At 41.8% G+C, this 26,944-nt stretch overlaps 2 gene segments (V, D, J or C); one reads left to right on the top strand and one right to left on the bottom strand.

Annotated features, from left to right (window-relative positions):
* Positions 1–85: 85 nt before the first annotated feature.
* Positions 86–1,842, bottom strand: LOC120435633. The segment is given in 2 exon segments: positions 86–637; positions 1,695–1,842. Coding segments are annotated over 2 exon segments (468 nt in total).
* A 13,936-nt stretch (positions 1,843–15,778) lies between these two features.
* Positions 15,779–16,344, top strand: LOC120435636. The segment is given in 2 exon segments: positions 15,779–15,830; positions 15,938–16,344. Coding segments are annotated over 2 exon segments (381 nt in total).
* The last annotated feature ends 10,600 nt before the right edge of the window (positions 16,345–26,944 follow it).

Genomic DNA, 26,944 nt, shown 5'->3' with positions numbered 1-26,944 from the left:
GCACTTGGTGTGTTCTGGCTAAATAAATTTTACAAATGTTTTCTTTCTTGAATGTGCATTCATTAAATTCACAGAGTCAAAGAACATGTTTTCTCGTTACATTTTTATTCTTTTAAAAGTTTGAAATATCAGCTTTACAACAGACACAAAAGGATGAAACTAGAGGAGATTGTTGCTATGATTTTTGTCATTATGAGATGGGAAAAATACAAGACTATTTGATGAGTTATTTTTTTTAAACTGCCAAGAAGAAGACTCAAAGACGCAGAAGAAAAACAGCATGAAAGACTCAGTGATTGACATCAGGACTGGGAACACTGGTCTCTCCTCAGTATCTCTGAGACCAGAGTCTGGGAGCCCTGGGTGGCCTCACAGGTCACAGAGCCCACCTTCCCCCACTGGTCTGCAGTGAGCGTCAGGGTGCTGCTCCAGCTGTAGAGGCCGTCATTCTGCAGCACTCCAGGAGTCCTGCTCTCCTCCCCTCTGATGCTGCTGCTGCCACTGCTGTCGCTTGTCTTCCAGGACAGACTCCAGTCTGAGGGGAAGCCCTTGTTGGCCACACACATGAGCGTGGCCTTCCCATTCTCCAGCTCCTTGTTGGAGGGACCCAGCACCTTCAGGGCAGGGCGGGTATCACCTAGGAAACACCAATCAGCTTAGAGGACAGGAACCACAATTTGAATTTCTCTGTTAAGAAGTTTCTGTCAGGTGTTTTTTCTGCTCCACCAGTCATTCACTCACACATTGTTTCACTTCCCTTTAAGAAACCTCTCATGCATATCAGCACAGAGAGAATCATCACACAGTTTGACCTGAAATATGTTCAAACTACACTGGAAATAAAAGAAGCAGATGTGGAAACATTTACAGCAGAAGTTTAGCTTTAAAATGATTAGAAGTCTAAATCATGGATGACTGAAGAAATGAGTGGACACAAGCACAGAGCAGCTACTCATTCATATAGATTTGAAATGTTATTGAACAGCTCACATGGTTTCAAACTAAATCTGAAACATCTGACACGATAAAAACATCAGAAAGCAAACTTTAACTCATCCAAACAGCAGCTGATGTGGTGGAAATTTACAAACTAATCATAAGATGAAGTTTACTCTTGTCTACATATATTTTACTATGACAGAAATGTAGATTAAACAAGAGAAACTTGCAGAGCTCATCTGAATTAGTCCAGTAAACAAGACAAACATCAATAACTAAATTATTTTAATTAAATAAATACTTTTCTCTCATCTAAGCAGTCTAACAGATAATTATTAAATAAAATGATAAAATATTTAATAATAAACACAGTTTAATTAACTTACTTCCAACATCCAGTCTGGTTCCTCCACCAAAAGTCCACCACAGTGATACAAACTCATTGAGTCGCCGTACAAAAACCTCTGACTGTAGAGAGACACGGCTCTCTGACTCTGTTAGACTGAACTAAACCTACAAGCCCTCAAAATACAACTTTATCATCAGAAGGAGAAATAATTATTAATACTATGAAACATCCCAGATTTTCATTAAAAATTGTCCTGAATGTCTGAATAAAAATTTCCAAAGCTGACTTTGTTTCTTAGGACAAACTTTATTTATAGAATAATGAATCGATTCACACTAAAAGTTTCCTCGCCCTTCCTATTAAATGAAATTAAAGAAAAGAGAAAAAAGTTCTAAGACTGACTTACTTCCAACATCCAGTCTGGTTCCTCCACCGAACGTGTACCACAGTGATACAAACTCATTGAGCCGCCGTACAAAAACCTCTGACTGTAGAGAGACACGGCTCTCTGACTCTGAAACAAACAAACTCAACAACATAATTCACTGTTTGCATAATGTAATAATATTATAAAAGTGTAATTAAAACAAATAAAAACCATTACAACAATATTCAAAGAATATGACTTCAGAATGTACATTTTACAGTTTTCCACATGTTCTCTTTAAACCTGACACTTTCTTTTTTCACAACTCTAAACAGTGAAATTAATTCTCAGCCTAAATTTGTCATGGTCCTGGGTATTTTGACCCAGCGTTTTGTGCTTGTTATTATTATGATCGTATGTTCTAGTTTATTCTGATTATGTTTTCGGGTTAAGATGTTCTAGTTCTTTGGTTTTGGTTTCTGTTCTCGGTCAGTATCGTGTCCCTGAGTTCTGTCAGTGTGTATTTCCTGTTTTACTTTGAAGGTCTGTGTCTTTGGTCAGTGTGTCTAGTTTTGCTTCCCTTGCCTCGTTAGCACTAATGTCTTCCAGCTGTGCTTCCCTCCTGTCTCCTATTCCCTGATTACTCCACTGTGTATTTAAGCCCTGTGTTTGCCTTTCCCCTTTTGTCGCATAGTTAACGTTGGTTCACCTTCATCTTACGCTGTGTGTTCTGTCTGCCTGCGTGCAAAAGTTTATTTTTGTATCTTCATTTTTTTTACTTTAGAGCAGTGGTTCTTAACCTGGGTTCAATCGAACCCTAGGGGTTCGGTTAGTCGGTCTCAGGGGTTTGGCAGAGCCTCCGCCATGACATGCATGGCTCATTTTGTGCATCTATGTCTCCAACCTTCCTTTTATATCAAAAATCCTTGAAAGAGTAGTTGTCAAACAGCTAACAGATCATCTGCAGAGGAATGGCTTATTTGAAGAGTTTCAGTCAGGTTTCAGAGCTCATCACAGCACAGAAACAGCTTTAGTGAAGGTTACAAATGATCTTCTTATGGCCTCTGACAGTGGACTCATCTCTGTGCTTGTCCTGCTAGACCTTAGTGCAGCGTTCGATACTGTTGACCATAATATCCTATTAGAGCGATTAGAACATGCTGTAGGTATTACAGGTACTGCACTGCAGTGGTTTGTATCATATCTATCTAATAGACTCCAATTTGTACATGTAAATGGAGAGTCCTCTTCACACACTAAGGTCAATTATGGTGTTCCACAGGGTTCAGTGCAAGGACCAATTCTATTTACATTATACATGCTTCCCTAGGCAGCATCATTAGAAGACATAGCATAAATTTTCACTGCTATGCAGATGACACGCAGCTCTATCTATCCATGAAGCCAGGTAACACACACCAATTAGTTAAACTGCAGGAATGTCTTAAAGACATAAAGACCTGGATGGCCGCTAACTTTCTGCTTCTTAATTCAGATAAAACTGAGGTTATTGTACTCGGCCCTGAAAATCTTAGAAATATGGTATCTAAGCAGATTCTTACTCTGGATGGCATTACCTTGGCCTCCAGTAATGCTGTGAGGAACCTTGGAGTCATTTTTGACCAGGACATGTCCTTCAACGCACATACTAAACAAATATGTGAGACTGCTTTCTTCCATTTGCGCAACATCTCTAAAGTTAGAAATATCCTGTCTCAGAGTGATGCTGAAAAACTAGTTCATGCATTTATTACTTCCAGGCTGGACTACTGTAATTCATTATTATCAGGATGTCCTAAAAACTCGCTGAACAGCCTTGAGCTAATCCAAAATGCTGCAGCAAGAGTCCTGACAGGGACTAGAAAGAGAGAGCATATTTCTCCTGTATTGGCTTCCCTTCATTGGCTTTCTGTTAAATCCAGAATTGAATTCAAAAGTAGAATGGGAGGAGAGCCTTAAGTTTTCAGGCCCCTATTCTGTGGAACCAGGTTCCAGTTTGGATTCGGGAGACAGACACTATCTCTACTTTCAAGATTAGGCTTAAAACTTTCCTTTTTGCTAAAGCATATAGTTAGGGCTGGACCAGGTGACCCTGAATCCTACCTTAGTTGTGCTGCTATGGACGTAGGCTGCCGGGGATTCCCATGATGCATTGAGTTTTTCCTTTCCAATCACCTTTCTCACTCAGTATGTGTTAATAGACCTCTCTGCATTGAATCATATCTGTTATTAACCTCTGTCTCTCTTCCACAGCATGTCTTTATCCTGTCTTCCTTCTCTCACCCCAACCGGTCGCAGCAGATGGCCCCGCCCCTCCGTGAGCCTGGTTCTGACAGAGGTTTCTTCCTGTTAAAAGGGAGTTTTTCCTTCCCACTGTCGCCAAAGTGCTTGCTCATAGGGGGTCATATGATTGTTGGGTTTTTCTCTGTACCTATGAAGCGCCTTGAGGCGACTTTTGTTGTGATTTGGCGCTATATAAATAAAATTGAATTGAATTGAATTGAATTGAATTTAAAAAATTCGTATTTTATTTTTCACTAAAGAGGGGTTCAGTGAATGCGCATATGAAACTGGTGGGGTTCGGTACCTCCAACAAGGTTAAGAACCACTGCTTTAGAGTTCAGCATTAAAGCTCTTTTGACTTCACGTTTGCCTCTATGAGTCCTGCACACAGCGATCCATGACAAAATTCAAAAATACTTCTGATTCTGATTCTCTCTAGTTATGTTTTGAATTTCACAAAAATATTAAGTTCTGGAAAGTGTATCAGCATTTTTTTAAGAATGCCTTCACATACGGGCATATTTTTAAAAAATGAGTTTTTCTAGGAATTTTTGAAAATTCCTTCCAGGTAGAGAAGACTGTGCTCTGTGCTGTTGGTTGAAGGCTTCTACCTGGCAAACATTAAGATTCAATGTGTTGCTTTTGACATGTTTCACACACACACACTTTTTCAAAAGACTTCACTTACATTTATTCATGAACAGTTAAATGAACTTCAGTAAATGTTTCCCCATCACTGCTTTTCTCAGTTGCTTTGGTGAACGTCTTACATCAGGAACGTCATTCTCACCACTCTTAATGCAGTTCTCAAAATATGTAAGGCATTTTTCATGACACACACTCATCTATGCAAAAGACACTTCATAAAACACTTTCACCATCGTTTTAAGACAAATTGGTTTTTGTTTGTTGTTTTTTTTTTTGTTTGTTTTTTTACTTTCTCAAAATCTTCCTGACTTTGGAAAGAGTCACAAGGGGCCAAAGGCCTGTACAAAACTGGACTCAAGTGCTGGACCACATGTGGAGACGGTTGAGTTTGCTTTACACAAATCTTTATTTGGCACAAAAACACAGAGTTATACTTGGCGTGGGATTCCTGACAAGAAAACGTAGCGTGGTGGCCTAAGGTGGCGTGGTGATCAAGAGGGAGAGGATAGGGGGTTAGTGGGTTCACAGACTTCTCCAGGTGTGGATGAATTTTAAAGAGGAGTATGGCTTGTGTTGCAGGTGGAGTTGGTGGTACTTTGAGGGGAGTAGGTGAAGGTCCAGGTGAGCTGAATAGAGTTAAGATGGGCTGACCTGAGCTCCAAGGGATCCTGTGTGAAGCAGTGGCAAGAGGGCAGCAGGTGTGATATTGAAATCCTTCCCAGGAGACGGAGCATGAAACTGCAGTGAGTATGGCCGAGTGTCCGAGTGGCGATTTTAGCTGAAGAGTTGAGCAGTGGCGTGACCAGAGAGCTGTAGCACATGAAAAATGAGGAAAGTTCATAGACTTGGGCAAGGAGCATGAAGCATGGTAGCCTGTTACCACCGTGGGTACGTTGACAAACTAGCAGTGAAGAGACGGCAACGCTGGTCATAAATATCCTGAGCAGATTGCTCCAGATTGGCTCCATGTGAGGAGATGACAGCTCTGCCCAGGGGCAGACACAGCAGAACATGGACTTAGTGGAAATTTACCAGCAGCTCACCCGGACTGTGACAGCTAATGAAAAGTTAAAAACTGTTTTCAGAAACAAAAATCTAATCTGATATTTTTTTTTTGTTTTTTTTTTTACTTTACAAAACTGGTGAAATGGAGAAAAGCAAAATAATACTCATTAAACTATATGTGTCAGGAAAAGAAAATGTATACAATCTGAGACCATAGCACCAACTACTGTTTAGTCCAGTAAAGTCATACTGCATGTGTTTATTAGGTTATTAAGTTCCCCTGTTAAACTGCTTGTTAATCCAAATATCAGCCAATCACATGTCAGCAACTCATAGCATTTACACATGTAGACATGTTGAACACAGCCTGCTGAAGATTAACTCAAGCATCATTAAGAAAGATAATTAAAAGTGTCATGGTTGTTGATGCCAGACAGGCTGATCTGCTGGGATTTCTTTACACAGCCATTTGTAGGGTTGATGGGGAATGGTCTGAAAAAGAGAAAATATCCAGTGAGCTGTAGTTTTCTAGGTGAAAATACCTCGTTGATGTCAAAGGCCAGAGGAGAATGGTCTGAAAGTTTTGAGTTTATAGGAAGGCAACAGTAACTCAGTAACAACAGTAACTCAATCAACCACTTGATACAAACAGGAAGAGCATCTCTGCAAGCACAACATGTGACCTTGAAGCAGATGGGCTGCAGCAGTAGAAGACTGCACTGCAGGGCCTGTCACCTAAGAACAGGAAACTGAAGTTATAATTCACATGGAGTGACCAAAATTATACAATATAAGAACAAAAAAAACAAAAACACGGCACTCCAATGATCTCCACAGTCACCAGATCTCTGTTCAAGACAGCATTTTTGGGATGTGGTTGAAAGAGGTGTCCAGCTGGCAAATCTGCAGCAACGATATGATGCTATTATGTCAATAAGGGGCAAAATCTCTGACTTGTTGAATCTATGCTACAAAGCATTCAGGCAGCTCAGAAGGCAAAAGGGGGTCCAGCCCGGTACTACCAAGGTGTACCTAATAAAGTGGTCTGTGAGTGCATATAGTATATGTTGTTGTGTAATTACAGTAGCAGTGCCATGGCATGGACGTGTGACACAAGACTGAGATTATGCATTTCTAAATGTTTCAACTTAAACGTCTTCTGAGAACATGTGTCCATATTTGATTATAATTGAAGAGCAATTTCACTGCTTTGAAGTAATTTGAGTGGAAACACTAATGCAGTGTTGGACAGTATTCAGCAAAGTGACAGATCTGGAGTTCTGTGTGACAAAACTGTTTCAGAGTTGTGAGATTCAAGTGGATCAACAAAGTAACAAATCCCTTTATTAGTGTAGAAACAACAGCAGTGTGTATGTGTGTATAAAAACAATGAGAAAGGCTCATTTGATTGGAGAAAAGCATCACTGATTTGAGAACTGCACCAAAGCGACTGAGATAAAACTGTAATATATGTTTGAGGTGGATGGTATTGGAGGAAATCATGTTGTATCTGTTGTACTAGTTTCTCAGCATGTTTTCACCTAAGTCTGTTAACCACATATTACAGTGTGGTTCCCTGTATGGTTCCTACTGCCAATAATATGCACCAAATAAGAGAGAAGGATACCAGGATACTGTTAGATTTGTATTGTTTATTGCCATTTATGCTTAGAAATATTTACTCATATATGCTTAGAAGTATATAATTGATTGTGTAGTGATAGGAGGTTTGATCCTTAATAGTCTGTAACAACTCTGTGTAGCATGAAGAGGGGAGTGTGTTCACTCCTCTTCAGAGTGTTCTGGCATAGATCACACACCTCCTAGGAGAGGTCGTATCTTCTCCTGCTGATATATGGTATAGCAAACATACGTATATCTGTTTGAGTGTAAGAGCCTTTTGTTTAGATGGACCGCTAGACTCCTGGCACCAGCTTTGGGGAGTCACATTCTACACACACACACACACACACACACACACACACGGTATTCTTTGTTCACATGCATACCTATATAAGAGGTCATATGTTAATGAACCTATGCATATTCATGTAACCACAATAAAAGAGCAGTGTTACGGGAGAGCGGACGAGAGCAACTGGGGTCAAGCGAAGGAACGGCGCCTGTCCAGTTCTCTCCCGTGCACGTGAAACATAAAGAATGTTGCCTACTCGTGTCTTGCTTGTTGTGTAATTACATTACCTTCAACGTTCCAGCGAATAGGTTCAAGCTACAAACCTATCATTAATTGGTCCTTCGACGCCGGATCCCTGGAGTCGGCATTCACCGAGGAGAGACGTGAGAATTTGTCATCGGGCCGGTGGATGAGCTGTCCGTTTTCTCTCCTCGACGAATGACGATCGGCGGGATCCGAGGCTGATATTACACGCTAAGCAACACCGAGTAAGTTCAAAGAGCCCGACTCTATAACCGTGTGGTTGTGTTGTTCTCCGCCACTTTGTGAGGCATTGAGAAGTTTGCTAGTGATAGGTACAGATCACTTTGTGAGGTACTGTAGTGAGTCCTCCGCCACTTTGTGAGGCGTTGAGTTCTCCGCCACTTTGTGAGGCGTTGAGAAGTTCCGCGGAGTCCAGACTGTGCTGGACAATAGGCCTATTTTGTGTTGTTGTTGTGTGAATGCTGCGGAGCAGGCATGGTCTGTGACACGGTTGTTGTTATCATGGGTTCCCGAGCAAGTAAGACTGCCTCACAGGGAGACAACACATTTTTGCAAGAATTTACTCCCAACAGTGCGAGGTATTTATATTCTCATAACTGTCATGAGCGTAAACTAGTCACGGGAGAATCTCAAATGTTAGAAGTTTTCAGGAAAACAGCAGCCTTGAAGAGCGTGTGGAGAAGGCCAGCCCACATCAGCAGCAGTTAAGATATGCTCTGGTGAATGGCTTTCCCCCACCCCGTGCTGACACAAAATGTTTTAGATGATTCTTTAGATTGCCCTAATCAACAACAGCCTGTGCTCCAGACCATTACTTTAACCAGTTGTTAAAAGTAATCTGCATTAAGCTTAAGGTTGCTCAAATTCAGTACAATGACATATGAGATTAAGTAAAATAGGCAAATATTTTACCTAATTACATGCATAGAGGCACTTGACCTGTTTGAAAGACTGCCATCCCATTATGAGCCATTGTTGAGATATAGAGCACAGCTATGAAAACAACTAATATGCTGAACCCTGTGTGAAACAGCTGAAAACTACATGATGGAGAAGCTGAGTTGAATATGAAAATGTAAGTCTTTGCCACTGTGGGCAAAGCACGCAACCACTGTGTGAGGTTGCGTTGCTGTCTCTTCTGGGCTGATGAGCAAGCTACACATTATCAGATCAGGAGCTGGCTGAGAACTCATCAAAGAAAGGGGAAGAGAACTATGATAACTCGAGTATGTAGCGTATCCGTGAGTTCAGCTTCTTCTTTCAGATGCGCAGCAGTTTTCCTGGATCTTGATTCATGTGTGTAGAGTGTTCATAGCATCAGCATCATGTTTTTGTTTATTTGTTTTGTTGGGTTGAAAAATAATTAAATAAACTTGTGATCATACTTATGGATCACCATGGCACATATCATCAGCCATATGATTTATTTATGCAGATGAAAAAAGTGAGTGTGAATGTGCCTGACGTCGCAGTGTGTGTCGTCGCAGTGTGTGTGCGTTGTGTAAACGTAATTGTCACAAATTGTGAGAGCGGTGATTCTGCAGGTCACCATCTAGTGTAAAGAAAGAAAGAGTAAAAAAGAGACAGAATCTACATTGTAGATGAAAAATCATAGGAAAAAGGTTTTGTGTCTATTAGCCAAGAACAACTACAATCTCATTTTCTGCTTTTAAGAAAGGAGATTTCAAAAAACAGAGAGTTCTGTGTGTTGGTTACACAGTGATGATAATAATGAAAATGTCTTAGTTTTGTCACTTTCAGATGAAAAGCAGACCTAGATCAGTTTTCCACATGCAGCAGTCAGAATAAAGTTATAGTTTGACATCATTGGAAACATTCAGGCCAATTTCTGCAATTTCTGGCTAACTTATGTACAGCACCATGTGTCCCTCGACCTCGCAAGCGAGCTCTCACTCCTCCCTGAAGACAAGGAATGCAGTTCCAAAGAGCAATAACATGGCAGATAAAGAGACAGCAGCAAAGTCCTGAGCAAAGAGACCCAGCAAGCAGCAGCAATGTGGACAAACAGCATCACAGAAGAAGAGAAAAACCATCATCCTGACTGATTGGATGAATGACACTGTGTTTCCAGCAAGCTGCAAATTCACTGTGCTTGTGAAAAGAACGTCTGGGGAGAACTGAGGAGACTGTTGGAGTTTGACACTTGCCACCTTTGGAGAAAATGGCAAGAAGAGACAGTGGGACACAGGACAAAGCTGAAGAAGAACTGCCGGCTATTGGACTGTTGAAGTGGGAGAGGACAACAGAGTGAGTAGGTGACAACACAGAGAGTGCTGTTGTTTAATGTGGGAAATCCAAATTTGGGTTAGCAAACCTGGGGAAAAGAAAACTGACCGCTTAAGTGGAAAATTGTGAAGGACTCTGAACCACTGCAAAAAGAAACATATACAAAATCACACACACAAGCAGAACATGCATTAACCCTACTAACACAAACACAAGAGAGCTCATGAAGAGTAGACAACATCTTAAGCATGTGAGTCTGTTTATCATCTTGTCCAAGTCACTTAGTGTGATGAGAAGTGATGCAAAGATCAGTGGACTCATAGCACATTAGTTGAAAATGATGATCAATTAATGGCAGAGAAGTGTGTAGGAAAGGCAGCTTTAAGAACATGCCCTGCTGGAGATGCAGCTCCACAGACATTGATTAAACCTGCCTAATAACACAAACACACATGCAATGAAAATCAGCTTGTTATCTCTCATCAGTGTTAAAATAGTGTAAATTTAACAGACGCTTGTTATCAAATGCTGAATTTATCCAATGCTGACAGTTAACTCTCTAGGTTGCAGGACAACAGTTTAACTTTTGTGGGGAAAAAAGGATTCTGGTTTGACCAACCAGTGATCAGACAATAAATTTAGTTGTTAATATAGTAAATTGGGAGATGCTTTCTGCCTGATTGATGCAGCACAAGTAATTTACTGTATGAGGGAAATTCTATTTTTGTGATAATATTTTGAACATGCATTTCTGTTGTCCTGTCATCTTAGTGGGTTAATAGCTGATATGCAAATTGGTTGATGGTTCTTAGATTAATGAAAGGTGATTGAATTCTAGTACGAGTGAATGAGACGTGTTGGAGTTTGTTGGAGTGGAGACTCTAAAACACTGAGTTTCCTGTTGTGATGTGCGAGTGAATCCTGCATCCAGATACACAACTCTGAATACATGAGAACAAACTTCTTTTGCGAAATGCATGACAACATGTCACATGTTTTATGATGAAGGGGAAAAAAGGAAAACTAAATAAAATCTGTGGCCTAAATGAGTAAAAAGTACAGTCCTGGGGATTAAAATTCATAGCTAATGAGACATGAGGCTTATGTTGTGTGTTGTGCGGCTGATGGTTGGTTTGGAGTTTATCTAGCTGATGATTTTTCTTTTGTTGTGAAGTTGAGCCTGCCAATTAGTATGATGGTTTGATAAACCATGCTAATGGTATGATTTACCCTCCTGAGATGAGGAGCATGTGTCATGACTGAACAAGGCCTTTTTATTTTAATACTTTCACAGTGCACTGAAAGTTTTGTTTGATGATCTCGTTTGGAGCAGATCTGCACGATTAGAACTGAAGCGCTATACGACACGTCGTCGAGAAAATTGTTGCAAGTGAGTTTCTCCACATTAAAATGGGCTCAGGAGAAAGTCACTTATCTGGGACAATTAGAAAATAAGTTCCAGTCCAAAAGGATTCAACGAGAAAATCCAGTCTAAATTCTTTTCTTTTGAAATGACGTCATTTTGCTAAGAGTGGAAACTAAAGGCGACAATAGGTTCCACTATCAGCAAAGAACGAATGAATGAATGAGTGAGAGAAAATAAAATTGACTGACTGGTAAAAGCGGACAGAAGCTGACAGACTGACTGACATCACTGTGTGAAGTTAACCCCCACCTGACAAAGGTGCAGATGAATCTATGTGTGTTTCTTTTTACAGGAGCAGAAAGATGACAGCAACATTCGAGGTTGCGTGATGATTTAACCTTTTAAATGCCACTTTCTGTGTCTGTGCATCTACCAGGGGTGTTATTCACTACCTTGTGTTGCTCACAGAGGTGACTGTGAGAAAGTGTGTATACACCTGCGCAGCGCTAACATTTCTACAGCATTACAGTTCTTCATGTGATTTGATCATGTGATTTATACCAGGACAGCTGGTAGATGTTTTTCTACTACAGGATTTCTGGGTTTATGTGTGAAGAAAACTGTGTTTACAGGTTATGAGTTGGTGATGCTGTTACACTGTGTTGTTGGGAAAATGTGAAGGTTACTTTGACGACGTGAATAACATGTGAGACATTCCCTGTGTTGAAACTAGTGTCACTTCTTTCCACAGCTATGGATGGCTAACTTTATGGTATTTTTATAGCACCTCTGGACCCTGTCAATTTGTGCCTGACCTCCAGGATTGTCCATGTGTGTTGCTAGTGTTTGTTTTTCTAAGAGTGCATGTAGAGGATTCAGCAGAGACGGACAAGTAACATGAGAAAGCAAATAAGAGATGCAGTGTTTGTGGAATAGTTTGATATGGGGCTCATTAGCTGGCCACTACTGAGCTCCTAGTGTTAAATACATGGAGTGACTTTGCTTAAGGGACGTCACCGATTACATTAATGTTAACTGAGTACATGGGATGATCCATGTCTGAAGCAAATTATGCCGATAATTGTAGTTTACTGATTTGAGAAAACCTGCACATGATACTTGTCCTGCTGATGCTGAGTGCTTTATTACTCTTATAATACAATTGTTTATAAGTGTGAAGTTTGATTTCACTTCCAGATCTTGTTTTCCAGGCCATGATGGTGTGTATGATGGCTCCAGGCGGAGCCAGATGTGAAGCAAACTTATTATGCAAACCACACTAACATCTTTTACTGCAGGGTTATAGGTCCGGGGCGGAGCTGCTCCAGAGGAGGAGATGCCCTGATGTTGCCTGGGTCATGATCTAGCTAACCTTTTTCTTTAAGACAGGAATCTAGGTTTGATGAGTTGACTCATGGGAGTGTCCATGCGTCAAGAGGAGGGGTCCAGAATTACAGAGTTACATGAAACTATGTTTTCTATGTTTTCTAAACTATGTTTTTATGATTTTTGTGTGATTAACAGTTAGTCAGCAGGTATTAAACCTATGCAAGTGGTGCATCTGTGTTCAGATGAGGCTTTGATGGTCCATAAATGAAGCTCACTGAACTAAAGAATGTGGGTTGATGATGATTGACATGCTTTCCAAATAGAAGTTTTTCCTCCTAGCAAGGAAATACAGGTCAGAGTGTTGCTGAAAGGAATCTCCTGAGAAATCTTCTGAGGCCCAGTGAGAAGCAACCCATTCCAGGCATAGCTGACAGTCCAGGCAGTGGTTGAGGTCAAAGGTCGAGCTTTTTGGGGCCCACCATGGGATCAGATTTCGGAGCCACAGCAAGGACCATGAAGCTGCGTTGGAATGAGAGCTGTGCCAAGGGGGCTTTCCAGAGGCCAACGGAGGAGATTGTGGACGACAGACGGGCACCTGAAGGATGAGGGGAGCGTGCCAAGCTCCAAAAGTGACAACGCAGGCAGAGTCCAAGGATGGCATCATGATTCTGTGAAAAGCACAGGAGCCAGAAGCGATGGTGGTGATGACAGCAGTTTCCTTTGAACATCACCTAATGCTGTGTCACTATACTGTGCATACGATGACACTCTGAAGACTGCTGGGACCATAACAGCAGTAAGATAACTGGATCCAACACCCTTTCCACAGAGGGTTTTCCTGCAGAGGATGGACAATGGAGGAGTCATAAATATCCCCCACAGGACGGAGGCCTGAAGTGAGGTGATGGGGGTTGGCAGAGGCCATAAAACTAGAGTGCTGAAGAGGTCTGCAGCTTTCACGATAGCTGAGACCCATGTTGACAAACGGCAAACTCAACTGGTATGTTTGAATGTCTATTCTACATACATTTGGACTCTGGTTCTATGGACAGTGATGGAAACAACTGGAAGACACATTTATGACGTCCTACAGAACTTGAAACCACCCTGTAGAGAGACGTGTGATTTACATGTCTTGCGGAGGAGCACCACCAAGCTGGAGTGTTTTTGAAAATGTTAATTTCTCTTTTGACCATTGACAATTTATTTGTTTGCTTGTAGGATGCAGGTTACCATTGAATGAGATTAATGAGAACTTGGATAACTGCTAATACATTTGTCAAACTGTGTACGTTTACATATGCTGAGTATAAAAATGGTTGCATTGACACTGTCAGGCATGAGGTGATCATAACTGGGGACTTTTCTAGCATAATTGTCAAAAGGGGGGAAATGTTAGATTTGTATTGTTTATTGCCATTTATGCTTAGAAATATTTACTCATATATGCTTAGAAGTATATAATTGATTGTGTAGTGATAGGAGGTTTGATCCTTAATAGTCTGTAACAACTCTGTGTAGCATGAAGAGGGGAGTGTGTTCACTCCTCTTCAGAGTGTTCTGGCATAGATCACACACCTCCTAGGAGAGGTCGTATCTTCTCCTGCTGATATATGGTATAGCAAACATACGTATATCTGTTTGAGTGTAAGAGCCTTTTGTTTAGATGGACCGCTAGACTCCTGGCACCAGCTTTGGGGAGTCACATTCTACACACACACACACACACACACACACACGGTATTCTTTGTTCACATGCATACCTATATAAGAGGTCATATGTTAATGAACCTATGCATATTCATGTAACCACAATAAAAGAGCAGTGTTACGGGAGGCGGGACGAGAGCAACTGGGGTCAAGCGAAGGAACAGGCGCCTGTCCAGTTCTCTCCCGTGCACGTGAAACATAAAGAATGTTGCCTACTCGTGTCTTGCTTGTTGTGTAATTACATTACCTTCAACGTTCCAGCGAATAGGTTCAAGCTACAAACCTATCAGATACCATCATCTGCTGTATCAAAGTCAGCACTGAGGTCTGAAGGCATTAAAATGGGAAAATCCCCTGAGACAGTGATGGACATTTAATACATTTAAATGTGCAGTTTCAGTGCTGTGATATCCTTTAAACCTGGAATGAAATACAAACTCAATTCAACAACAGTTGCTTCATCTGTTCATCAATCCTATTCCATCCATTCTTTTCTGCTTATCCAATTCAGGGCCATGAGGCAGGTACAGCCTGGACAGGTTGTCAGTCTGTTGCAGTGTAACCTGTTCAGTTAAAATAGAATTAAGACTGATATTGTCATCAGAAACCTTAATGATCAACAACATGGCAAACAAAACCAATGAAATGTTATGCTTAATTTAAAACTGTGTTTCCAGTAAGTCAAACAGAATGTCTCATTTAATAGTACTGCACATACAGTGAGTATAACTGCATTCATACAAATACAAGGTGGTATTACATTCTTTCCAAATACCAACACAGTGGCACAAGTGGTTTAGAAAACAGTTTCTTCACAAAGTCAATTGTATTCCCATTGTGAAGCTTTCAGTTAGGTCACATGATCTTCACCAGCAAGTAGAATTTACTCAGAAAAGTTACTTCAATCAATGTAACTGTATAAATGTAAGTGTGACCCACCACTGTACACCACCATAAAATCACTGACTAAATGCTTTCCATGAAATATTTAATGCTACAAACATGAATGAAGGAATTCAAAAAAAAACGTGAATTCCTAACATCTCTACATATTGGCAAAGAGCAACTGTTAAATGAACTTATTTTAAATATGATCAATTATTAGATCTTCACAACCCATCAGGATCAACGTGGGGTACAAAATGTTGTAAAAACAAATGAAGAAGTCCAGACCTTTACTTTTTCACATTGTGCCTTTAAACTTGGTCAGAACATTTCCATAGAGAGCCACTTTGCATCAGCAGCACCATGCTCCAGTGCTCTGGGAGAGTTTATAGTCCTGAGAGTTGAACACTGGATGACTGACAGCTGTCCTTCATCACAACAGAAGCCACAGAAATCCTCCTCATCAAAAACATGACTTTGATCTGCATCCTCATCTGGACTCTCCTCTGCTGCTGCTTCACAGGTAAAGTCCAGAGAATCAAACTCCTCTCCTCTATCAACATCTGTCCCTCTGAAATGAAGCCCACAAAACCATGAAGCTGCTTTATGTTTTTGTCTCTGTATCCTCAGAGTCCAGAGGACAGATCACAGTGACTCAGCCTGGAGCAGAGAGCTCTGCTGTGGGAGGATCTGTGAACATCAAGTGTAGGACCAGTCAGAATGTTTACTATAGCAGCTATCACTATCTAGCCTGGTACCAACAGAAAGATGGAGGAGTTCCTAAACTGCTCGTTTACTATGCTAGCACTCGAGCATCAGGGATTCCAGCTCGTTTTACAGGCAGTGGATCAAACTCTGACTTCACTCTGACCATCAGTGGAGTCCAGGCTGAAGATGCAGCAGTTTATTACTGTCAGAGTTATCACTACATCAACAGTCAGAATGTGTTCACACAGTGAAAAACAGTCGTACAAAAACCTCCCTCAGTCAGACTGAACAGAAACTGAACTGACTGCTGCAGCTGGAAGATACTGCAGAGACTGATACAGTTCACTGAGGACACACACACACACACACACACACACACACACACACACACACACACACACATTTCAATAAAAGTTAAAATAGCACTCATGACATAAAGACACAATTGAATATACAAACAAAAAATCAAACATATGATATCTTTATTGCAATTTAATTTCTGTTTCAACTTCCTGCTTGTACCATCAGTTAACTTTCAATGAAAAGAAAAAAATGGAAAAAAAACTGCCTCGCATTTATTATTTCCAAAATTAAAGCGTAAATTTACCGTGAAATTTACACGTTTTGTTCTAAAGTGATTTTTTTTCATTAAACTTTTTTCAGTGTGTCTCAATTTTATAAAAAAAGATGAAAAGTTCCAGATTCACTGAATGAAATTGAATAAAATACTTAAGGGTCCCATCACGGGTCACATGCAGGTTATAGTAATCTGTCACCATCTTTTGCTGCAATTAAATAATTCATTCATTCATGTTTTGTTTTGTTTTTTCCAGGTTTAGAGTCTGATGTGAAGAGAAACAGTGTATGGAAGCATCACTACTGAACCTGAAGGATGATTATCAGACAGAAGAGCAGCTGAATGGAAACACATGAAAACCAATATTTGAAGACCTCAGTTTTTATTTGAAGTATTAAAACCATCAACAGTGCCACAAGCATGAAAACATGAAAACTATCAAAGCAATACAGACACAGAGGGAGCAGACTGAGAGAAGCTGCAGACTAAAGCCAGTATCAGAGTCCCAGTGAGTCAGCTCAGGACCTTGTTGGCCACACACGACTGTAGCCTTCCCCTGCTGCAGCTCCTCACTAGAGGGCGCCAGCACGGTCAGGGAGGGGGGGACTTGACCCACTGCAGAGAGAGAGAGAGAGAATAGATGTTAGAGAAACTGGGAGTTTGGGTGAAACTGCTCTCCAGTTGTTTCACTTCCCTCTCTGAGCTTGGTAACCATGGTAACAGAAAGGCTTCACTGCTGAACCATGGCAACAGACGACTTTCAGTACCAGAGATGAAAATATTAAAGTGTTTCTTTGACTTCTGATGTTCTCGTGTGTAATCTGTGAACAATTTCTTAGTTTTATAATTAGAATTAAAATAATCAGAAAAATAAATTTTCAGAATTTTATCAAAACTCAAAAATTAAACAATTTAGTTCATAAAAATGGGGAAAAAAACAACTTAGTTTTGCTGTATTTGGGAACAATAAAAATAACTTAATGACAAATTAAATCTCATAAACTGAGCCCACCTCAGTCAGCATGCTTTTAGAGTATGGTTAAATGGTAACCATATGGCAGTATAGTCATTTTAAATCTTCACCAAAGATGAAATAAAATGGATGACAAATTATTTGCAGATACTTTGGCAAAAGGTTAAAACATGGAAACAAAAATGTGCCATCTATGAACTGTTTTTGAAGATAAAATTCTAAAAAAGTTTTAAAAATTCAAGTTTCATTGAAACAAAATGCTCAAAAAGATTTTAGTGTGAAATCATAATTACATCATAAATGCATAATTATGCATTCATCTCATAATTGCATAATTTGTTGAAAAGTATTGTTGCACTTTTCTGTTTCACTGTCTTGTGTCTGTATCACTCTGTTCTGTTTTTTCTAGTTCTTGTATACTTGCACTTTATTATAGTCCTATGTTGATTTACTGTTATATGTAGCACAATGGTCTCGGAGGAACGCTGTCTCATTTCACTGTGTACTGCACCGCTGTATATGGCTGAAATGACAATAAAGCCACTTGAACATGTTACATGTCAGTCGTGACTTGAATTTCTAAAAAATCCAAGACAGTGTGTTCAAAAGCAAAAGGAGATAAAAGAACACAAATAACCTCATTATCAGTAAAGCGCCTGACATAACACAACACTCATCCACAAGAAAAACTCAGTAAAACTCACAAACAACAACAACTGATAAGCTGCCCGAGTCGCACACAGGCGAGCGCCCGCGGAAAAACAAAATGGTGTCTCTGTTATGGGTCAAATATTTCACATTTCTGTCAAGTAAATTATTCCATGCTGTGTTTCAAATTAAACTGAAGAGTCGTGAGTTCATTAGTCTTTGGTGAATAAATAATGACATAGTCTAATATGCCATGTGTCGTTGTTTCTCTCAAGAAATATTTACCAAATTTGGACTCTTTTAACTCTAACACATCGATCCAAATTCACCCACAGATGTTCAACTGTCTTAAAGTCTGAAGGACCTGAAAGACACTTTATATGATTTATGTCAAAGAATAAGTGGTGTCATAAAACGGCTGTGCAGGCAGGAAAAGACTCAAATGCAGACTCCCAGAAACAGGACAAAAAATCAAAAACCAGCTTTATTTGCTGAATGGAAATACAAAACAAAACTAGACTGGGGAAAGTATAAACTACAAACACAAAGAGGCACACAGGGAAACACAGCCATGAGGGAGGACGCAACACAGGACTGAGGGAGACGCTGACCTAAATACACAGAGGGATAACAAGGAAGCGAGAACACACGAGGAACCCAGCTAACACGATTAACAATAACGAGACAGAATGAACATGGAAACACAAGACCTTCACAATAAAACAGGAAACATGATGCGGAAGTGGAGAAGAGGCAGACGAAAGAGAGTGAGGGAAATCGAGGGAGAGAGCAGACACGACGGGCTGGGAAACATAGATAAACATGACGGAATAAAACACAAGGAGGAGAAACAAGGCACAAGAACTCACACCACAATATAAACACAGACACACAGAGGGAGACACAGAGGGCAACGACACAAGGGGAAATCTAATAACCAAATCTAAACAGAACAATCCAGGCGTTAAAGAATGATCCTTAACATAAACAAGTAGACTTAACATAATACAAAAAATGACAAAAACACAGGAAACTCAAACCTCTGGGTCGAATGACCCAGGACAATGACAAGTGGTCTTGAATCATTTCAGCAAAATGCCCCTGCAGGAGAACAGCCTTCACATCTCCTCACTGCATGAGCAAATTTTGACTTAATTTCTCATCTGTCTATAAATCATGAAGGGTTCATGTGAGTCACATGCCAAATATGCAGTGAAAACTCTTTTTAGACACATCAGATTGATCCAAGTCTCTGCTGGCATCAGTCAGATCATTTCCATAGAGAGGCACTTTGCATCAGCAGCACCATGCTCCAGTGCTCTGGGAGAGTTTATAGTCCTGAGAGTTGAACACTGGATGACTGACAGCTGTCCTTCATCACAACAGAAGCCACAGAAATCCTCCTCATCAAAAACATGACTTTGATCTGCATCCTCATCTGGACTCTCCTCTGCTGCTGCTTCACAGGTAAAGTCCAGAGAATCAAACTCCTCTCCTCTATCAACATCTGTCCCTCTGAAATGAAGCCCACAAAACCATGAAGCTGCTTTATGTTTTTGTCTCTGTATCCTCAGAGTCTAAACCTCAGGTCCCAGTGACTCAGCCTGGAGCAGTGAGCTCTGCTGTGGGAGGAAATGTGAACATGAGATGTTCAACTGGACAAAATGTTTATCTGCGGGACAACTCTCCCTCTGTCATGTGGTACCAACGGAAAGATGGAGGAGTTCCTAAACTGCTCATTTATAAGTCTAGCACTCGAGCATCAGGGATTTCAGCTCGTTTTACAGGCAGTGGATCGAACAAAGACTTCACTCTGACCATCAGTCGGGTTCAGGCTGAAGATGCAGCAGTTTATTACTGTAAAGGTGAATTCCCTTCTAGCCCTTGGGAGATCTTCACACAGTGAAAAACTGTCGTACGAAAACCTCCCTCAGTCAGACTGAACAGAAACTGCAGTAACTTCCAGCTGCAGCAGAGACTGACACAGTTCAATGAGCACAAACACAATTTCATGAAGGGACTGAATTTGTCATCAAAAAACTTTAAAATCAAAAGTTCACTATTAAATGATTATTATGGTGGAAACTTCTTTCTACCCACTCAAAACTCAGGAACTCTCAAACAGACACAGTTGTTGCTGTGAATCTTTGAGTAGTTAGAAGATGTTTGATCATGAACTTTGACCTCAGCTTCATAATGGATCACAGACACACTGTCTTTAAATAAAAGAAACAAATCTCAACACTCAGTCACCCTGAAGCTCAACGATTTCTAAAGATTATTAAAATGATTCGTTTTAAGAAAACAAACACTGATCTCAGTCAGTTCAGTGTCAGCGTGGTTCTCCAAGTGTCCTTTTTATACATAGATCCAATTTTAAAGGGAAAAATAATTTTTTTAATTCCAAAAATCGAATCCATTTAAAGTCAAATATATACAGTTTTAAATTCAGCTCTTATGAGACCAGTGTTTTTCAGTTTTTTCTCATCTTCATGTTCAGACAACAAACATTTGAAATTACAGATACAGTTTGGCTTGTTTGGTTTCATAATGTCTCACTGAACATCCAGTAATATGGGATCACTTTGTCCTCATTTCTGTCCTTCAGCAGAACAAATACCATTCCCCAAATCCTCCAGTGGATGGAAACTGGTGGTTCATTTCTTTTCCATGTCCATGCAGGATGTTTCACATGTTCATAGTGTCAGTCTGTCCTTCTTTCACACTGTCAGGCTGCACACTGTGAGTCAGGCCTGTGATAAAGAAATTAACAGAAAAACCACCTGAAAATGTTAAAACTGGGAAGTGGAAATTTGTTTAGTAAATTTTACTAAACTGTAGTACCTGCACGTGTTTGTAGATTACTGAGCTGCAGTCATCCATTCTCTATTTCCTGTTTGCGTTGCACTTTAACAAGTTTCACTACCCCTGCGTGGTGAATTAACGAGTGTTTGCAGACAAGTCAGCGACTGCACTGATCTGCTAGTGACCAAACCGCCCTCATTGCAACCGATTTGAGCCAGCAGTAAGAGTTTGATGTCTCTGACTACAACCAGTAGGAGCCACAAACTCCAGCAACACCAACTGGTCAAGGGAAACACATTTTCCCCTGGTGACTGGAGGTTGACGGGGGGACACTAGGCCTGTGTGACTGAAGTCTGAGGATCCACAAAAGGTTAGTTTAAGAAAAAGGAACCATCTCTTATAAGATTAAAACAATTTGGGGTGATCAGTTCAGTTATTCTTCAAGGTTATTTGATATGATCATAGATTTTAATGCATTATGTTATCCAGTCTTCTTAATTGTCACAGCCTGGGTCTGGGGACCAAGGGCTCGTCTGTATTTTGATTTTGTATTTTGTTTTCCTCAGGCTGGCGATCCTCGTGGGTTGCCCGGCCCAGGAGTCTTGATAAAGTAATATGTTCTGTTGGTAGTGTTGGTTGTGCTCTTTCTCCTTTCTTTCTCCGTCTCCCTGTGTGTTTATGTTTGTTCGCACTCCCGGATGTTTTGGGTAACCGGAGGGGTCGCGATCCCGGAAGTGTTCCCACGCTGGAGGCAGCCACACCTGCCGTTTGTTACCCGCAGCCAGCTGCAGCAGATTACGTTCGTCGGGAGTGCGGTATTTAAGAGTGTGGCTGAGTTCCAGTCGGTGTGGGGTTCTTATCAACAAAAACTGGGGATTCCCTAGGGACGTTTTCCCTGGAGGATCTAACGTGGGGGTTGTGGTCATGACCTGGTTAGGGGCTCTGGTGGCTCTTAGATGGTCTTTTCCTTGTGGCTGCGTACAGTGGAGATGGGGGAGGGTCTGTGCTGGCGGACGTTGGTTACTGGCCTGGTAGCCTGACTGCCCCAGGGTGGGTCCAGGACGGGCGTGGAGGCTTGGGTTCTAGGGGTGCTCCGTCCCCGGGCTGGGGCTCTGGCTGGGCCTTGGGGCCTTGAGTCCTGGTTGTTGTGTCGCCGGGGTGGGGGCGGGCGGGTTCATGAGGGCTCAGCCCCGGTGCAGGGGACCTCTGGTGCATCGGCCCAACTGCAGGGCTAACTGGTGGGGAGGCTGTTACATCTTTGCAGGAGGTCTCCTCTCTACAGTAGCTTACTCTGCAGGTGGGGGAGAGATATTGGAGAGGTGGAGAATGACTCAACCTGGGTGTCTATTGTCTTGTGTAGTCTGGGAGAAGAGTGGATGATGGGGTAGGTGCAGTTTTCTCTGCGGTGGGGTCGGGTGGGCTGCCCTGGACTGTAGGGCGGGGTGGTGCTGCTGCTGCGGGCCCCGGCCCATATGGGCCTGGGTCCCCTTGCCCTGGTGGGTTCCAGAGTGTGGGGGTGCCAACTGGGGTCTCCCTCTTCCCACTCCACCACAATCTCCCACACACACGCAGGGCTTGGGGTGCAGGTGTGTCACCTGGGTGCAGGGGAGGCACTCCCCCTCTGTCCCCTTCTGGCTGCCTGTGCCTCAATTTTATACCGCAACCTAGAAATCCACATTACTCATACTCTCATAACACATACATATAGGGCCTTGGGGGTGGGCATGTTATACAGTGTCCAGAGGATGGTCTGTGTATTCAAACCCACCTCTGGCACTGATGCCCTATCCTCAATTTTAAATGCATATAGACACTGAGGGTTTTCAGGAGGAGCCGTGCTGCTCTCTTGCAAGATGCACCATGCCCTCCTGTGTTTTAAATGCACTTTAGAACAGCACGCACCAACACTACATATGGGCGGGCGGAGGGAGGTTTGGGGTCTTCACTCACCCCCGTTCTGTTAACCGTCGGGGCTGGGGGGTTGGGAGAAGGTGCTGGCCGTCGGATTGGGGTCTGGGATGCGGGGCCTCCCTGCTACTGCAGATAAGGAGGCAGTCTGCTTTCCTCCACCCCAGAGAGAAGGGTTACATCTCCTGGGTCCGGGTACGGTTTGCCCCTCTGGGGGCAGGGGTACCCGGACCTGAGATATAGAGTATGTTTGGGGAGTGTGAATGTGTGTACAGTGTCTATTTGTGTGTGTCTCCACGTCGGGTGAGTGCCGAGTATTTGTGTTTATGGGGGTGGGAATGCACATTTGTGTCTCCGTGTGCCTGTTCGTCTGTGTCTATATGTCAGCTTGGGTCTTAGATTTCACCTCTCTGGGAACATCTCAGGCTCTCCAAAGTATGGAGGCCTATCTCATCTCACCACACTCCCTATCGGTGGCTGATGGCCTCAGACGTTGGTGTGTTGGTGGTTCTTGGTGTCTGGGGCTGGGCGCTCATGTATGTAACAACTCACTCCTGGTGGCCGATTGGCAGGGCCTGGCGCTTCTGGCCCGGCTGGGCCCCTTCCAGGGGGTGGGGTGCCCTCTGGCCTCTAGGCCTGAGGCCCAGTCCTCTCTGGCACTGCTGGCTGCCGGCAGAGCCCGAGGGCACGTCACTGCAACCCCCTCTGGCCTCTGCTCCGTGGCTGCTGGGTGACCTCTCGTTTGGGGCTCTCCTCAGCTCTTCCCAGGAGGGTGGCATGGTTAACCCCCAGTTGTCCTCCTTGGGTCCTCGTATTCTGGGGCCTCTGGATGTCTGGGGCCTGGATCTCCTCCATACCTGCTTCATGCCCTTTCTTGGCTGCTCCCTCAAAGCACATTATGCGCTGTCGAGCTTCCTTACTGCACAATAACATGTAATATTTAGTATGTACTGTTATCTACTGTTAGCTAGTTTATTGTGATGGTGTTGTATTTATTATGTTGCTCTTTTTTGTGTTTTCTCATCTGTTTTTTCTTATCCCCATACAGGTGATCCAGGTTTTTTATTTGTTTTTCTTTCTTTTTTTCTCTCTTCCCCCCTTTCTCACCATCTCTTCTCCCCTCTATTTTTCTTTCTCTCCCTCTCTTTCTTTCATTTTTTTCTCCCTGTCCTATCCCCCAGTCATGTCTGTCCCGTCTGTAACAACCGAATATATGGCAAGGCCATGATGATCCAATTGGTAAAGTAAATCCACTTGGCATCTTTCTTGGCCTTCAGACAACAATTCTGATGGCTAAAGATCCAAACGGGACAGGCAAAAAAACCCCAAAAACTGTTGAGTACAACTGTAGACCAGCTGTGAATGACCTCGCTACTGTGAATTCCCTGCTGAGCTGTGTTGTCTGTGTGCCACCAGGAATCGGGAGCGGAGTCACGAATCGGAATTGGGTTTTTTTGGAGTTGTCACCTTTCACTGTTTATGGACACTTGCACTGTGTGGGGATTCAGCGAGAATCGCCACGAGAGCCACAGTGCTGAATTCTGGACATTATTGTGGTTTTTTCACTCACTGTAAATAAAGCTCACTGTTCACCTGCACCCGAGTCCTGCATTTGGGTCCTCCTTTTCCACAACTCCACGTCTGCCATCGCAGTCCGTGTCATTGATGGGATGTTAAAAACACATCATGTATTCATATTACTTATTGGGGAAACAATAAGTGTGCGTCTGAGCTGGTTGAAAGGTAGAAAATTAGATTAGAGGCAGATTAGAAACCAGAAAGGATTGGGGTTGTGAAATGAATTTTTTAATTACCTCTGTAAATCCTTCCCCTCACATTCATCTCAAATAATCAGGCCCCATGTTATGTGAATGAACCCATAGCATCATATCACCCCATTAGAGCACTTCGCTCTCACACTGCAGGCTTACTTGTTGTTCCTAGAGTATTTAAAAGTAGAATGGGAGGCAGAGCCTTCAGTTTTCAGGCCCCTCTTCTGTGGAACCAGCTTCCAGTTTGGATTCAGGAGACAGACACTATCTCTACTTTTAGGCTTCAAACTTTCCTTTTTGCTAAAGAATATAGTTAGGGCTGGACCAGGCTGCTGGGGGATTCCCATCTTTATTACCCTTTCACTCACTATGTGTTTATACACCTCTCTGTATTTAATCATTAGTTATTATTAATCTCTGTCTGTCTTCCACAGTCTGTTTTTTCTTGTTTTTATATATATATTTATAAATTACATACTAAGTAATGTTTTATAAACTGCTGGCCACCCTGGGTCTCCTTTCCATGTTAAAGAAATGATCCTCTAATGTTTGCATGTTGATCATCTCAATAACTCTTCTCCTCTTTTTCATGTTTTCAGGTTCATAAGGAGAAAAAGTCCTGACTCAGTCTCCTGGATCTCAGTCTGTTGTTCTTGGACAGACTGTCTCTGTCAGATGTAAAGCCAGTTCAAGTGTTTACTCAAACCTCAACTGGTACCTTCAAAAGGACGGAGAATCTCCCAAACTCTTAATTTATTCTGCTAGCAGCCGTCAGTCTGGAGTTTCTGATCGTTTCAGTGGAAGTGGATCTGGGACTGACTTCACTCTGACTATCAGCAGAGTTCAGGCTGAAGATGCAGGAGTTTATTACTGTCAGCAGAGTAACAGCTACCCGTTCACACAGTGATACTGTCATGAACCGGCTGTTTGGCAGGCAGGAAGTGGACCCAAACGCAAGCTCACGGAAGCAGGAATAAACTCAAAACACAGCTTTATTGCTGGACAGAAAAACGGCGAAGCAAACTGATAAGGAACTACACTGGGAAATAATACACTAATGCACAGAGAAACACACGGCCATGAATGAGGGAGAACGCGACACAGAACTGAGGGAGACGCAGACATAAATACACAGAGGGTTAATGAGGGAAGTGGGAATACACGGGGAACACAGGTGACACTGATAATCATAACGAGACAGGGCAGGAGTGAACACAACGTGACGCATACTGACGAGGGACTGCCAAAGTAAAACAGGAAGTGCACAGAGGTTCAGACAGGCGGAGAGAGAGAGGACAGACATAACGGGCTGGGGAAAAACATTGAATGAAACACAAGGAGGGGAAACGAGGGCTCAGAGATACACAGAAGGGCACACAGGGGGTAATCAAATAAGGAACATTTTGGCAGAACCTAGGAACCACGGCATAATGAAAGAACAAAAGTACAAAAACACATGAAAACTCAGAATACTGGGCCAACGTGGCCCAGGACCATGACAGATACAACACTGTACAAAAACCTCACACAGCTGGAGAGGAACTGAGAAAAAAGATAATCTGAACTGACAGCTGCTCAGAAACACACATTATTTTACATTGATAAAATATTTTGATAATTTTAAAAATATTTTTTAGATTTTGTTATAATAACATTTTATAAATGTTAATCTCATCAGTTCCTCATGCTCGAAATAAAATGTTATTGCTGCAGTTAATTATCTGCTAACAGAGAATATCGATACGAGCAACGATTGAAAGCAATCATTTAAATATTTGATCTTTGAATTATTAAAGCTAGAAACTATTTTGTCAAAGTCAAAAGACTAATGACTAATTCATCCTGCTTTAAGTTCTACAGAAACACAAATATTAATGATTATCATGTAATCATTTTTAAAGCAAAAACAGGCAACGTGTCTCTGAAGTGTTTAGGTGCATACACGCTCTGTATTATATATTACTACATTTGAATTTATCAGTACATACTGACAGTTATAAATATTTCCATTAACACAGCTGATGTGAGAGTATTTATGTTCTATTTTAAATTATTGTTAGTGTTACTGTCAGCTATTAAAATGGGATCATAGTAATTCACTGTTAGACAACAAGAGATACAGACTGTTTTCTCTCTGCTCCTGTTTTTGGTAAAGTTCTCCATGCAAATGATACCATGTACTTTAATTATGTCCCTGAATCTCTTTATTAATTTTTTTTTTTTTAATGTGATGATCAGAATCAAAT

The sequence above is a fragment of the Oreochromis aureus genome, linkage group 22 (assembly GCF_013358895.1).
Source record: "Oreochromis aureus strain Israel breed Guangdong linkage group 22, ZZ_aureus, whole genome shotgun sequence".
NCBI lineage: Eukaryota > Metazoa > Chordata > Actinopteri > Cichliformes > Cichlidae > Oreochromis > Oreochromis aureus.
This window is presented reverse-complemented; position numbering and strand designations above follow the sequence as displayed.